Source organism: Protobothrops mucrosquamatus, unplaced genomic scaffold (genome assembly GCF_001527695.2).
Source record: "Protobothrops mucrosquamatus isolate PMUCROS unplaced genomic scaffold, P.Mucros_1.0 scaffold_88, whole genome shotgun sequence".
NCBI classification, from domain to species: Eukaryota; Metazoa; Chordata; class Lepidosauria; order Squamata; family Viperidae; genus Protobothrops; species Protobothrops mucrosquamatus.
In genome coordinates, this window is record NW_015386164.1 from 244358 (window position 1) to 258582 (window position 14225).

Here is a 14225-nt window from a genome sequence, read left to right on the forward strand (position 1 = left end):
TGCTAAGCAAGACAGTTAAGTGAATTTGGCCCCATTTTATGACTTTTTGTGCCATAGTTAAATGAATAATGCAATAAGTGAATCTGGCTTCCCCCACTGACTTTGCTTGTTGAAGCCGGCTGGGAAGGTTAGGAATAGTGGTAACATGATCCTAGGACAATCTGTCATTAATACATGCCACTTGCCAAGTATCCTAATTTTGATCACATGACCATGAAGACACAGCAATGGTCATAAGTGTGTAAACTGATCATAAGACACTTTTTTCAGTGCTGTTGTAACTGTGATCAGTTACTAAGCAAATGGTTGTAAGTCGAGGATTACCTGTAATAGAAAAATCTAGGATATATATGGATTTTATAACTACCAATTATCAGTGACTCTTGATTTCAAGATGTGTTTACCTACACTTAGTTTAATTAAGATGACCAGTCCAATTTTCTTAGTCCAGAATACACTGAATCACAGAATTACTTCACAAACTGGACTAAAATTGGCTGGCTGGTTTGTGGCTCAGTGTGCCCTGCAAACCAAGCCAGTCGATTCCCGAAAGTTCACTTCCCCGGCCGCTATAGAAAAGCAAGCCCCATCAGCCCCATCCCGTTGGTTACCATAAAGGAAATCAAAAGCCCGGTTGGGAGCCATCTTCCTCCGATACCGGATCCCAGTGTGGTCCAGCGGCTGAACAACGGTCACCGATTGAGTCATCTTGCGGCCACCTTGGTCTCAGCCGCCGCTTCGGATGGTTGTCGGCGCCGTCCACATAGCAACCGTTTCCCCAGCAACAGAGCCGAACTAAAAAGGCGCCATGTCATTTCCTGGAACGATACCATAGAGCGGGAGTTGGAGTGCAAATTGCCCAGCCGCTATGTCGCTTGGAGTCTTTTCTTGACGCTTTGGCCAGAAAAAAGGAGCAATGCGTCAGTATCAACAAGACTTTTCTTTCACATTTGGGCGAGTTAGGAAAAGAGCATTTCCATTAAGAATATATTTTTGGGAGAATTTGTCTCGAAAACTCAAACTAGTCACCCAGAAAACTGAAGAGAAGCCACCGGGTATTATAAATTCCAATCTAATGAGCCATTTGTATAACATCTATGCGCGTGGATGGGCGAATTTGCTTCTAGTCGACTTTTGTGACTTCACGGACATATCCACTTATCGTCTTCCATGTTTTGTTTTGTTTGTTTACCCCTATGTCCTGGGATTGTCTTCTCTGTTCTGATCAGATCCGACGTTGTTTATAACATTCTGCTGCCACCTAGTAGAGCTTTACGGGCATTACCTCAATAAAAGCATTTATTTTAAGAATTCAAAATAAACAACGAAACTACTATTTAAAACTACAGTATACAGTAGTTGGAAAGTCCACCTGACCTAGTTGACAGTTCCTTAGAGAATGAAGGGGGAAAAGTCATATTGTAGATCAAACGGAATAATGATCTTAAAATTAAAAAATAATGATCTTAAAACTAAAAAACTAAAAGGATTTATTTGCGGCTCGGCTACTTCGGGGGCCATTAGACACAGTCTGCCGTAAAAAAAGTTGACCAGTAGTCTTAAATGCCTCGTTGTCCTCCATCAGAAGAAGCATCGCCGCATTTCCTTAAACTTCTTCATCCTCTGCTCGATCTTGGATTATTCCAAGACAAGGTTTGCATATAGAACAGGGGTCTTCAAACTCGGCCCTTTTATGACTCATGGACTTCAACTCCCAGAATTCCTCAGCCAGCGTGCCTGATTGAGGAATTCTGGGAGTTGAAGTCCATGAGTTATAAAGGGCCGAGCTTGAAGACCCCTGATATAGAACATGGGAGATGTGACGTCACAAACAGCTGGGAGTACCGTAACCTAGTGGCGACGACGGAAATCCGAGACCGAAACTGTCCTTCCCCATAGGCCTGCGTCCTGGCTGCTTGGGCGCATGCGCAAAGCAGAAGGGATGTCGAACCTAGCCTCCTGTGATCCGGCGGGTCTCCAAGCCCCCGCTCAGGCGGAGCAAAAGCCGCCGCCTTCGCTGAAGCCGTGTTGTGCCTGCCCCGAGACGAAGCAGGCGCGCGACGCCTGGTGGGTAACGGGGGTTACGGGAGAAAGGGCACGTGGGCAAACTAGGAACCTCGCTATGACATGTGTAGGCGTGGGGCAGCATGGACAGTTTTGCACCTCGGAAAACGGTATCCAACTAGCCAAACCTCAGAAGTCAATTTCCCCGGGTGTTTTTAAGCGCTTCTTCTAGACTGGTCCAAAGTCGGGAAATGGCTAGTAGAACGTTTGTCCCAGTTATTCCGTGATAGGAGAAAGCGCCCCTCGTTGCTGGAGCAACAGAAGTGTGCTGTTTCTCGATTAAGTCGTAAAATAGTCCCGCGTCTTGTTCTAAATGAACGCGTGTATTTCTTCCTGGGTAGAAATGGTGATATCAGAAAATAGAAGAGCTCATTTCTAAACTTGAAAGATTATTGTTAAATGTTTTAAACTCGGTTTTCAAACATTTAAAAATGAAGCCTTGCCACTGCTAGTACGAACGATTTATTGGAAAAGACTGCCTGGAAAACAAAATCATATTATTGAAATTTATTGTGGCACTTTATACAAACATACAAAATATGTTGTGGCTTCAGTCATAGACTGCCAGAGCACGCACAGTCTTATTGTGCTGAGGTAACCCAGGAGTAAATACAGTAAACAGTGGTTTGTATTAAATGTGGTTTATATTACACACTATCTACAACTATATACTAGGAACAAAATATATACACGTGGTCATTCAGCAAACTCCAATACATCGCAGTTACAGCAGGAAATGGACTGGAGAGAAAGACTCTAGCAAGACTTTTCCTTTTATACTCAAGCTATTAAAGGGATACAGACTCCTGCTGAGTCATTCCTAACATTGCATCATTCATCTCACGTTATACAAGCTGGTTAGCTTCTAAATCAGAGGTCAAATCCGCGATGTCACATGACGTCGCGCAACATATCGGACCTTTTTCCCCATTGCCGGCAATGGGGTGGGTGCGGTTTCCTGGTGACGTGTCCAGCTCAAGGGCCGGCAGTTTGACACCCCTGTTCTAAATCATTACCTTGACATAGACTAGGGGTAGGCAACCTTGGCTCTTTTATGACTCGTGGACTTCAACTCCCAGAATTCCTGAGCCAGGAATTCTGGGAGTTGAAGTCCATGAGTCATAAAAGAGCCAAGGTTGCCTACCCCTGACATAGACTATGAGGTGGCTAATAATTATTGAACTGCCAACTTAGTATTAATACTGTACAGAGCAATTTAACACCCGATTAGTATTAAAAACTTGCTGAATAATGTGCTTTAAGTTGAATATAACAACCTCATTCTCGAAAGCTATGCAGAAGCCAGTTATTGGGTATGGATATTGCTTTTTGTAAGAGAGACTGGGTTGGGAGACTGAAGTTATTCTTTAATCCTAAAATTTACAAGCCTCAGGGGAACTTGTTAATTACAGTTTTGAAAATACCTAGGTTAACATTGTCTCAATTCATTATACCATATATTTAAAATATATGTGGACAGATTCTCACAATTTCTAATACCTAGTTAAAAAAAGATTTACTAAGACAACTTTTTAGAAATTAAAAAAAAAAGTTTAAAAACAAAGCATACTATAGCTCAGGGGTCTTCAAACTTGGCCCTTTTATGACTTGTGGACTTCAACTCCCAGAATTCCTCAGCCAGGCACGCCAGGGCCAAGTTTGAAGACCCCTGCTATAGCTGAACTTGCCTCAAATTTAAACTCAATCAAACCTAGCCCTGGGTGCTATCAAAGCCCTGAACTTTGATAGCAGCAGTTCAAGGCTAAGTTTCTCCTCTACAAATGTTTTGCCAGTCTTGCACAATACCAAAGTCTCTAGCACAGTGTTTCTCAACCTTGACAATTTTAAGGCATGTGGACTTCAACTCCCAGAATTCCACAGCCAGCAATGCTGGCTGTGGAATTCTGGGAGTTGAAGTCCACATGCCTTAAAATTGTCAAGGTTGAGAAACACTGCGAAGGGCAGAATACCCTGCTTCTGGAAATTTGATGAATCTATATATCTATGCCATGTTTTGCTCCCAACCAAACTAGAGGAGTAATCAAGGGGTAGAGGATTAATCAAGGGGTAAAGCTGAGGCAGGAGGCTAGCTGTCCAGTCTCTCTTTTCTATATGAACCCAGTTTTTTTAAAACTCTTCCTACAAAACTGTGGAAGTCTCCCAATCTTTACTGAAGCAGTTATACTAGTGGTTTTATTTCCCTTTAGCCAGCATAAAGGCTGTATATTCCTGAACAGAAACTTCTTAAATCCAACAATTGCCAGCTAAAAATTAATGGAATTAAAACATATGTCTTCTCACTGTCCAACACCTCTCACTCTCTGGAGAAAGGCTTGGTAGATGCAGAATTATCTCTTTTTAATCTCCTCTAGAAAAAGAAAGGCAGTTACCACCCATTATTTTCAAAGGTGGTTGAGAAACATATCTATATTTGTATATCTACATCTGCATCTACATCTTTATATCTCTATCCATCTATCCATCCATTTATTTTTCCAAGTTTTGGTGATGTTCTGGGAAGAAAATTCCCATTTTAAAACTTTAAACCCTAAAGTTTTAGGAGGAAGTGGTAAAATTAGATATGTTTCCCCTTACCCCTCAGCATCACTAACGTTTGCATTGTTTTGCTTTGGGGATTGTAGTGCACTCACTGCTGCTTCATAAACAATGAGGTCACTTTGGAAAACAATTTGCTAAAGAGTTGTGGGTGGCTGTAATGGCTTTGGCATTGATTACACTGTTTGCTTCATTTTTCTTCTTCAGAGCTCAAGTCCCACTCTTTCTTCTGCTGCTTAATACAACTTGCTTCCAGGTCTTAAATTTCTTCATGTTAAATTAATTTTATTCATTTCAAAAATTTAGAACTGTATAATGATTCTGGGTATTGTCTCTAGGTGTATGTGTATATTTGTAAAAATAAAAATCCATATATTGCTAGGGTGGCCCAGGTTAATACTGGACATTATTTTACAGTTGAATCTTGTTATTTGCAGATTCCATACTGCAGATTTATCTACTCACTAAAGTGTATTTGCAAAATCAATACTTATGATGCTTTTGCAAACATGCCAAGGAGCAAAAATTTGAGTCACCCAACACACACATTCCCAGTTGGTATTCACTAATTCAGTGATTGCAGCAACTTTATAAAATGCAACTACTGCATATAACAATAATTCTTTATAATGAGGAAATCAATTGAATGTGACGTGTTCTATTTAAAATAAGGCCTTTGTGAGCAACCATGCCTAAATGTCAGCAATTTTATAAATCAGTATAGCTCTGTGGTAGCTATTTTGAGGTGGTCATTGATACCTCCCAAGAAAATATTCCAAACCTCAAACAGATTGAATAGTTTTTCAAGTTTGTTTGTTTCTTTATTCAATTTATAAAGCCATTTACCTTACATATGTGACTCTAGACAACTCACAATAAGAAAATACACAGTATAAAAAGAAAACACAAAAGTTGAGCATCAGAAAACAACTATCCAGATAGCCAGGAAATGGGCTCTGTCACATGACCAGGGCCTCAAAATTGGGCATCCAGTTTTCAGGGCCTTATAGAAGGTTAGTAAAGATATGGCTAATCTAATCTCACAGGGGATATTGTTACAAAGGGCAGGTATCATGGCAGAAAAGGCTGTCCTCCTGGGCTCTGCCAGCCAGTCCTCCATGAGTGGTGGTACCCAGAGCATCCCCCTTCTGCTGAATGGGGTAGAGACAATTGGGGACAGATGATCCTATAAGTAACCCATAAATTGGATTAAAAAAGGTCCCTACAGCAAGTGTAACTATCACTTCTATATGTTTTGGTCTAGTGGCCTGCATCAGTATTGAAACAGTAATATTTTTATCCAATGGAAAATTCTGAACCATCTTCAAAATCAAGCCTATATAAATACATTAAGTTAATGAAGCTTGGAAGCAACTTGATACATCAATATCCAAAGTCAAATCTGTCCGGTAAGACAGATTTGTTGCTGGCATACTAATTTAAGATAGTATAATGTACTCTTGCTCAAGAATATGTAGACCTATACAACAGGTAAGCCCATCTTGCATACATTGTTCAGGGAAAGTATAAAAAACAAATATTGTAATTCATACTATCACCTGTGTTGGTGAATTCTTCAATTCATAATAATTTAATTTCACTAGGGTTGAATTGTGTTTTATTCAATGTCACAAATAATTTGGTGGAAAATTTAAATACTCTTTCACAAAGTGCAGTTAAAAGCAGCTGAAAGGTGAAAAAAGAGCCAAAAAGAAAAGGAACAAGAAGCTCCTCTTCTCTTGCATCAGACTTTCTCTTCAAATTTAACATGGTTCTGCTTTTTTTGTTTGCCAGTGATGATAATGTTGGTAGTGTCCTGCTCTTCCAGATCTTTCCACATCTTCCAATCTTGCACTACTTCTTTGAGTTGTTCTATGGTCTGGTTGTGTCAGCTTTGAATAGTGTCCAGCAACCTTGTTCTTTTGCCTAGTTTCCTTTTGCTGCTAACTTTTCCAAAGATAATTACCTTATCCAATGAATTCCCCCACATGACACAGCCAAAATAAGTGAGATGCAGTTTTGTGATTTTGCCTTCCACTGACATGTCTGATGTTATATGCTCCATTACTTCCTTATTAGTACCTTTGCTGTCCAAGAAATATGCAGGAGCCTTCTCCAGCACCATAGCTCAAAAGAGTTGATTTTCTACCTGTCTTGCTTTTTAAGGTCCAAGCATATATAGCTACAGGGAACACAATAGAGCGGACTAACCTACATTTGGTTGCCAGACTGATGTCCTTGCTTTTTCATATTCAGCTCATGTTCATCATTATTGTGCGACCCAGTGCAATTGAATATTTTATTTCTGGGCTGCATTCACAGCTTTGAGTGATCTGTGATCCTAGGAGAGTGATTTTTTCCACGCATTCTATCTCTTCATCATCATTTTCTATTTTGAGGTTTCCATTCGTTGCAGTGGTTATGAGCTTGGTCTTTTTGATGTTGAGAAAGAGACCAAAATTCTCACTTTCTTCTTTGATTTTCTTGATCAGAATTCCTGACCCTCTTTGGTTTCTGAGAGGAGAGCTGTATCATCAGCATATTGAAGATTGTTGATATTTCTTCCTCCAATCTTTACTCTGATTTTTGATTTATTTATTTTATTTATTTATTTATTCAATTTTTATTCAATTTTTATTCTTCAGGATCTAGCTTCCTCATGATTATTTCAGCATACAGATTGAATAAGAAAGGGGAAAGAATGCAGTCTTGTCACCAGTGTTTTTTATTTGCCAGTAAAGCAATTCAAATAAGATCTGACTATATTAAATGACCTGGATAAGGGAAGGAGGAGAACTTGGTAACATAGGAGTATTACAGCTAGTCAGAGCTGAAGTCCAAGGCCTTAGGTGAGGCCTTAATTTATGAAATCACTTAAAGGGGAAATGTTGTGTTGCAGCATCATCGAAAAAGGAGAAGAAAACTGTGGCCATCTTATTGAAGCTCACAAGGAGTGCATGAGAGCTTTGGGTTTTAAGATATGAACAAGATGAGTCATATATTGGAATCTTTCATAGGTAGGTAACTAAATTGCTATTTATCAAAACATGACTTAATCAAAAAATATGGGAAAAATATAATAATTTCCTAGCAATTGCCACTGCATTTGTGAGTATAGAAATTTTTGTGAGATGCGAAGCATGCATAATCTATAATAATCTATAATATGCCTATTGCATTTTCCTGTTTCCAATTTGTCATTCAAATGTGTTTTGAAAATTTTATTTTAGTTTGAAAATCTAAAACTGCCTTGTTTTGCTGCAATGAAAGTGAAATAGTATTTCTTCTTCTCTTAATCCAGGGGTAACAAACTCGCAACGTCACGTGACATGTTGCGATGTATCGTGACTTTTTTGCCATTGCCGGCAATGGGATGGGCGCTTTTTTGCCATGACGCATCCGGCCCGCGGGCAGGCAGTTTGACACCCCTGTCTTAATCATATTTTCTAGCAATCTTTCCTATTTTCCTTTTTAAACCTAAGACTCTTTAATTTCTTCAGAGATATAAATATCCCAATTTATGGATGAAATAGCTCCTTTCCTTTTATCTGCTGTATTTCTACTTGGAAATAGGACTTGGCACAATTAAATTGAATCAGCCAAGTATTCTTACTAAGATAAAAAGTTATTTTTGGGGAGTAGTATAATTTTATACTTTAATTATACACATTCTACTTAATAATGCATGTATGAATTGAAGGTTACTATCAAGGGTACATTGGCTGCATCCTCACAGATTGAATCACTTTTAATATACACTTTAGGGATATAAACCGAGTTTAAGAATCAATGAACTTTGTCACTTTTTGTCTGCAGGAGATATGTTCCAAAAATGTTATTTCCTTAAAAGTTATGTATTTCCCAATAACAGAGTATTCTCATTTTGATTTCTATCAACAGCAAAATGAAAAGACCCTTATAACTGATAGTCCTACACATATCTAGTAACATATAATAACCCCACCATAGGATTCACATCCTGCTGCTGATTTGTGAATTTAAAAAATCTGAAAATATATTAATCCTAAAAGAATAAAATAACCAGTGTGTAGGATCATTATATGTGAAGCAGGTCCCCAGTGTTCTGTGGTCTTTGTTCTATTTTAACTCTAACTAATTGATATATATTTATAAATTAACTGTGATTTTTGGCTTGTCAGAGGACTCCTGCTTTCCTTTCTCTGTTGAAGGAACTGCAGGACCAATCTCCTGTGTTATCTTTTTTAATATAAAGACAGGCCTCTATAATAGAATATAATAGAACTGGAAGGGACCTTGGAGGTCTTCTAGTCCAGCCCCCTTAGTTGTTGCCATCTTTTGCTAAGAAATCTGAAATATATATTTTCTACTATCTAGAAAATAGTTCAGCTTATATATTTTTGTCTGCTACAAGCATTTGTATACTGCTTCTAAGATCTAAGGGTTGCATAATAGAATTAATTGGAATAATCTTCACACACATAGTCCAAATCATTATCATACATACCTCAGCCATCAACTAAAGTAACAAGGTCATGATAACCAGATACTACAGGGACCCTCAGTTTACATAGCATATCCTGCCTTAACCCAAGCCCTAGAATAGGGAAGATACAAAGAATAATACTCTTTGCCAGCAAAATGGAATAAACTTTGCAAGTTTTGTTAGAATGGTAATAAAACATATCAAATATTTGACAAAAGCACTACAAGAATGTTTATGTTCCTTTAAAATCTGGGAGGTTTTTTGAAAAGGGACGTGCGCCCTTTAACTTAATTGTGTTCAAATCCATCATCATTTTTTCTGTCAACAATAACTGAAGATTCATCCTGAATATGATTTGAGTTTGAATATATACTAATATACATAAGAATCAGACTTTTTGTTGATTTCTTTGGGCAATTAGCAAATATTCTATGTATAATGAGATAAATATATAAGAAATACTGGGGAAGAAAACCATTAAATTACAGCCAATAGTACATAATAACTTACAGCATATGATATATGCTATGCTATACTATATACTATACTGTACTGTACTATACTATACTATACTATACTATACTATACTATACTATACTATACTATACTATACTATACTATACTATACTATACTATACTATATTTTCTGTGTGTAATATGTAAGGACTTTTTAAAGAATTACTTAACTAAAGAACTATAAATGAAAAATCTACTGAAAATTAACAGTTATATAGAGCAACAACATAACAGGATCATATGCTGCCATTGCAACATTAAAATGGAATAGGCCTGCTTGTTCTGAATTAGTTCTGTGACTGAAATCCAGTATTCTCTCCATTGGTATTCTGCCTTCAACAACAGTTTGCAAAAGTTTTTTTTTAACTTCTGCTCTGATAGCCAAAAGTTCCAAGAAAGAGATCAGGACTAGAACTTTGGGGAGGTCCAAATCCAAAGGAAGCTGAATTAAAGTAGTGCTGGTTTTTCCACAAGAATGTAAAATATCTGTCCCAATTGTCTCTGAGTTTATTCAAATTGAATGTATAAACTAGAAGCATTACTCATTACAGTATATGCATAAAAGCATTGCATAAAAATGTTCTTTGATTCTGTTTTTAATGTCTGGATATTCCAAATCTATTTTTTTTATTGTTAAGTCCTAGATAACTATAATTATTACTAGAGAATTGGTGACCTGTTGGGTTATCCTTTCAGAAATATTTCATTACAAGGTTCCTCAATGCCTTCAACAATGACAGAACTTCTAATGTATTGCCTTCACTGGAAAAGTTGGTATACATTGAGAGATCTTTCTGTCTTGAAAATAGTATAGTACAGTCAAGCATCAGCACAGTAAATATTTTATAACATTTTGTAATGTCATAAACTATTTTATAGTCAATTTTATGTTATAAAATGTTTTATAAAATTGCCATATTTAATTCCATGGGAGTCATGGGTCCTGGATTGGGGATGTATTCTGTAAGTTAACCCATTTGCTGTATCTCAAATGGTTCAGAAATTGTTGCCCTAGGCTGCACTGTTTCCTCCAATTAAAGCTTACGGGATTGAGGGTTTTAGTAGTATATAGATAAATACTAAACAGTTTCTTATATTTTTTCCCTTTTTCCTTTAGGTGATTTACTGTGGATAATTGGAAACTTTACTTCCACAACTGGTTGAATTGCTTTTTGATGTTTTTTATGAGAAGATGAAGTTTTGGGAAAAAATATTTAAAATAAGTTTTAAAATCACAACAATATATTGCCTTAATCTATAGTTTGGATTTGAGAAATTGTGATACTAAATTATTCTTAGTATTTAAAGTTCTAATTTAAATAGAGCATTGTTTCTTTCCTGTACATAAAATATTATGAGAGTGAACAATAAAGCAATTTGGTCTGAATACAGGTAATTTTATTGAAATTTAATAAATATTAAAGTGGCAGAAGAATTGTTCACATCTTAATTTCAAAGCATGATTAGCACCTGGAAAGAAACTGCAAGCCAGTGCAGCTTGTACAACAGGTGCTACATTGGCTACCTTACTGTGTGTGCTGCTGCATTCTGGATCAGTTCTAGATAATCTTCAAGGGTGGCCCCATGTAGAGTGCATTGCAATAACCCAAATGCATTCTCACAGACATCCAGGCTTGCAGCAACTCTTACTTTCCTTCATACTTCTTTAAGGCAAGCAGTTAAGAGACTATAATGCTAATATATACCCTAATCGAGTATCTTATACTGTATGTTCAAGTCAAGTTAACCTCATTTATAAACCTCTGATTTTTGTCTGGAACTTAATGTTTTTATCAGCTACCTGGACATGCTCATTGAGATAACTCCTGGTGCATCGTTCTGGATGCCTTCACCAGTGTGAGAGGGGAAATAGGATAGCCAGCATATATTTTTGTGCATACATGCAAAATTGCACTATGACAATATTACCCATTACTCTTTCTGGACAGTACTTCTCAGAATTGAGAGTGACTACAGTTAGCCTAAAGTCCCCAGCTGCTTTTCATGCCTAAAACAGGAGTTGTGATCACATTTCTAATCCAGTATCTTTAAGCCCCACAACAAAATTGTACTCTAACTAAAACTAGCTTGCATTAAAATATTCCCCTATACATCTCAGTATATATATGGAAATCATTCTTGCTTCCTTCAGGTTCGTATACTGATTTGTACACTACAGCTGTTATGACTACCATTCCAACGCTTGTCAGCCTGCCCACACTTAGGAATTTTGACCACATGCTGGCGGGGGCTCTTTAACTCCACCATCTCTGCCCTTTTGACCATTGTGCAACTGGCATTCCTTGGTGGTGGTGGCAGCACTGGTGCTGACCAAGTGCCCAGGGTTCTCTGCAATCTCAGCCAGCTGCCTCGGCCTCCAGGCTTCTACTTCCACCATCAAGGAGTGCTGCCTCAAGCCCCATGCCACAACCTGCCACCGCAACACCATAGTGCAAAGCCTCAGCTGCGCCTGGCACCCTGTGCTTGGTTCATCTTGCCAGCCCTGCTGTCTTGTACTCTGCTCTCCCTGCACTCCATTTGCCATGACTGTCTAGCCTCCCTGCTGCTCAATGCTCCATTTGCCACCTGGTGCTGCTGCCCTGTGCTCTCCTCATCCTATAGAGCAGTGTTTCTCAACCTTGACAATTTTAAGGCATGTGGACTTCAACTCCCAGAATTCCACAGCCAGCAATGCTGGCTGTGGAATTCTGGGAGTTGAAATCCACATGCCTTAAAATTGTCAAGGTTGAGAAACACTGCTATAGAGGTAATGGGGTTTAAGGCAACCCCCAGACAGGAAGAAGGGGAGGAGATAGGCTGGTGATGGAAATTCTAGTCCCAAATTCCATTATTTCCTACCTTGGTAACATTTTGGCTCTGGCAATCTCTTATGAATCTTTTGCATAAAAATGAAAAAAAACCCTTGTGATTTATAATTTTCATGATTAGGCTAAATTATAGACAAAAAGTATTATGATGTAACTTTTAGACAGGTTAAATATGTGAAGAACATTGGAAGCTACTTCTTTCCTAATTTCAATGTTTTGCTTGCTTTCTCTTTTTCTTTATTTTAAAATACTTTGCATTAGTTTTTAATCCTTTTAAAACATTTTTAATAAAAATCATATAAAAATACCTCAAACTATTTATTTTCATTGTTTAACTTTCTTGTTCTCCTCTGCCCAATAATAAGCCTAAAGTAAAAGCCTGTAAACTCATTCCAGTTTCTCATGTTCTGAAGAGAGCATGTGATTTATAAAGCCATTCAAAAAGGAAATATTTATGTTTTTATTCTTGTTATTTTCGCTCATACTGCCAAGCAGTTTGAAAATATTAGCATAATATTTATGTGGATATATTTGATGAAACACATGCTTGTGACCTTTCAGTGGGATTGATAAGAAGGATGTACTACTAACGGTAGAACGAACATGGAAAGTTCAATGGATTTAAAATCCTCCCAAGTGTTGATGAATTTTTATTTAATCATGCCACCCAGTAAACGCAGTGGGTACAACATCACTCTTTTTAGATTTTTTTCCAACATAGTTTACAATTTCCTTTAAATCACAGTTTAAAAAATTGGTAAGTAAAAGTTTGCATAAATGGAATAGCTGAAAAATATTAATAAGACATAAAAGTCACTTCATCTCACTGCATTGGAAAAAGAATACACTGGTGCCATCCCAAAGCAATTATCAAAATGTTCTGATAATTAAACAACAATGACAAAACTAAAACTTTCTGCTGAGTACAGAACAGATTTGACAAAAATTATCTGGTTTAGGAATTGGGAGAATTGTTCCTTTTGTATTATGTCAGAGTGCTTCAACTCCAGTTACTAATATGCTTGTTTGGATCAGTCAATCCCTTTAGAATTAGACAAGAATGCACACTGGAGAGTGAAGAAGCAAAGAATGCACTATGCAAGATGTAGCACACTCACAAACTGTCCCTATTTCTGGACCCATGTTGCCAGGAATAGATTCAAAGTATTCCACAAAACAAGGGGGCCAGCAATCCTAGAAAGTACTATAAAGACTATATTTTCTTTCTATAACTGATATTTTCCCAAATGGAAGACAACTCTGAATATAAGCTACACCAATTCAAATGTAAAATTGGACACCAAACTTCTTACCTGCTTCATTTAATGTATTCTCAGTTAATTGAAGACAACCTTCTCATTTTAATTATAAATTACTTGGGGTGGGAGAAACCAGCTTCAATTTCAGAAAAGGAATCGTCCTTGCCTATTCTGATTTTCTGCTGATATTCTCTTAAGTATCCCAGCTATCTGCATCCTCTGTATTATTATATAAAACTCCCTTTTTATGATCCTACAATCTCTTAATTTGGGGTAGAGTCAGAATGGCTGGATGAAGCTGAGCGTTTACTGGTTGGATGCCCTTCCTGACGCCACAGAGTTCGCAGTAGATATTTTTTCTTTGCGGTCTAGGAGAGAAATATCTGCCACTACTTAGGATTGAATTCTCAACCTTCCGAGTGGACACCACACCACTCTTTCTGTATGATTATATATCATATTATGAAGATACTTATTCAAATCCTTTTTAGTCTCTTAATTTATTGCTTTAGTTGTAATAATGAACTCCTTCTCCTC

General features: G+C 37.5%; 2 protein-coding genes across 2 annotated transcripts in view; one reads left to right on the forward strand and one right to left on the reverse strand.

Annotated features, from left to right (window-relative positions):
- MAATS1 (MYCBP associated and testis expressed 1) overlaps nt 1-848 on the reverse strand; it is a 47291-nt gene extending 46443 nt beyond the window's left edge. The window contains exon 1 of the mRNA XM_015814441.1: nt 612-848. Within this exon, the coding sequence (XP_015669927.1) occupies nt 612-708 (97 nt within the window). The 5' untranslated portion in view covers nt 709-848. The remainder of the gene's footprint in view (nt 1-611) is intronic.
- Nucleotides 849-1881: 1033 nt separating this feature from the next.
- Nucleotides 1882-10988, forward strand: LOC107286223 (cytochrome c oxidase copper chaperone). The gene is made up of 3 exons (XM_015814556.1): nt 1882-2067; nt 7520-7637; nt 10719-10988. Exons 1-2 carry the CDS (start codon nt 1925-1927, stop codon nt 7602-7604), a joined length of 228 nt encoding a protein of 75 aa, XP_015670042.1. The 5' UTR covers nt 1882-1924; the 3' UTR covers nt 7605-7637; nt 10719-10988.
- The last annotated feature ends 3237 nt before the right edge of the window (nt 10989-14225 follow it).

Coding starts and splice junctions, on each gene's coding strand:
- LOC107286223 (XM_015814556.1), top strand. CDS start 1,925: ATGCGCAAAGCAGAAGGGATGTCGAACCTAGCCTCCTGTGATCCGGCG. Junction 2,068..7,519: donor AAGCAGGCGCGCGACGCCTG/GTGGGTAACGGG, acceptor GTTGTGTTGCAG/CATCATCGAAAAAGGAGAAG.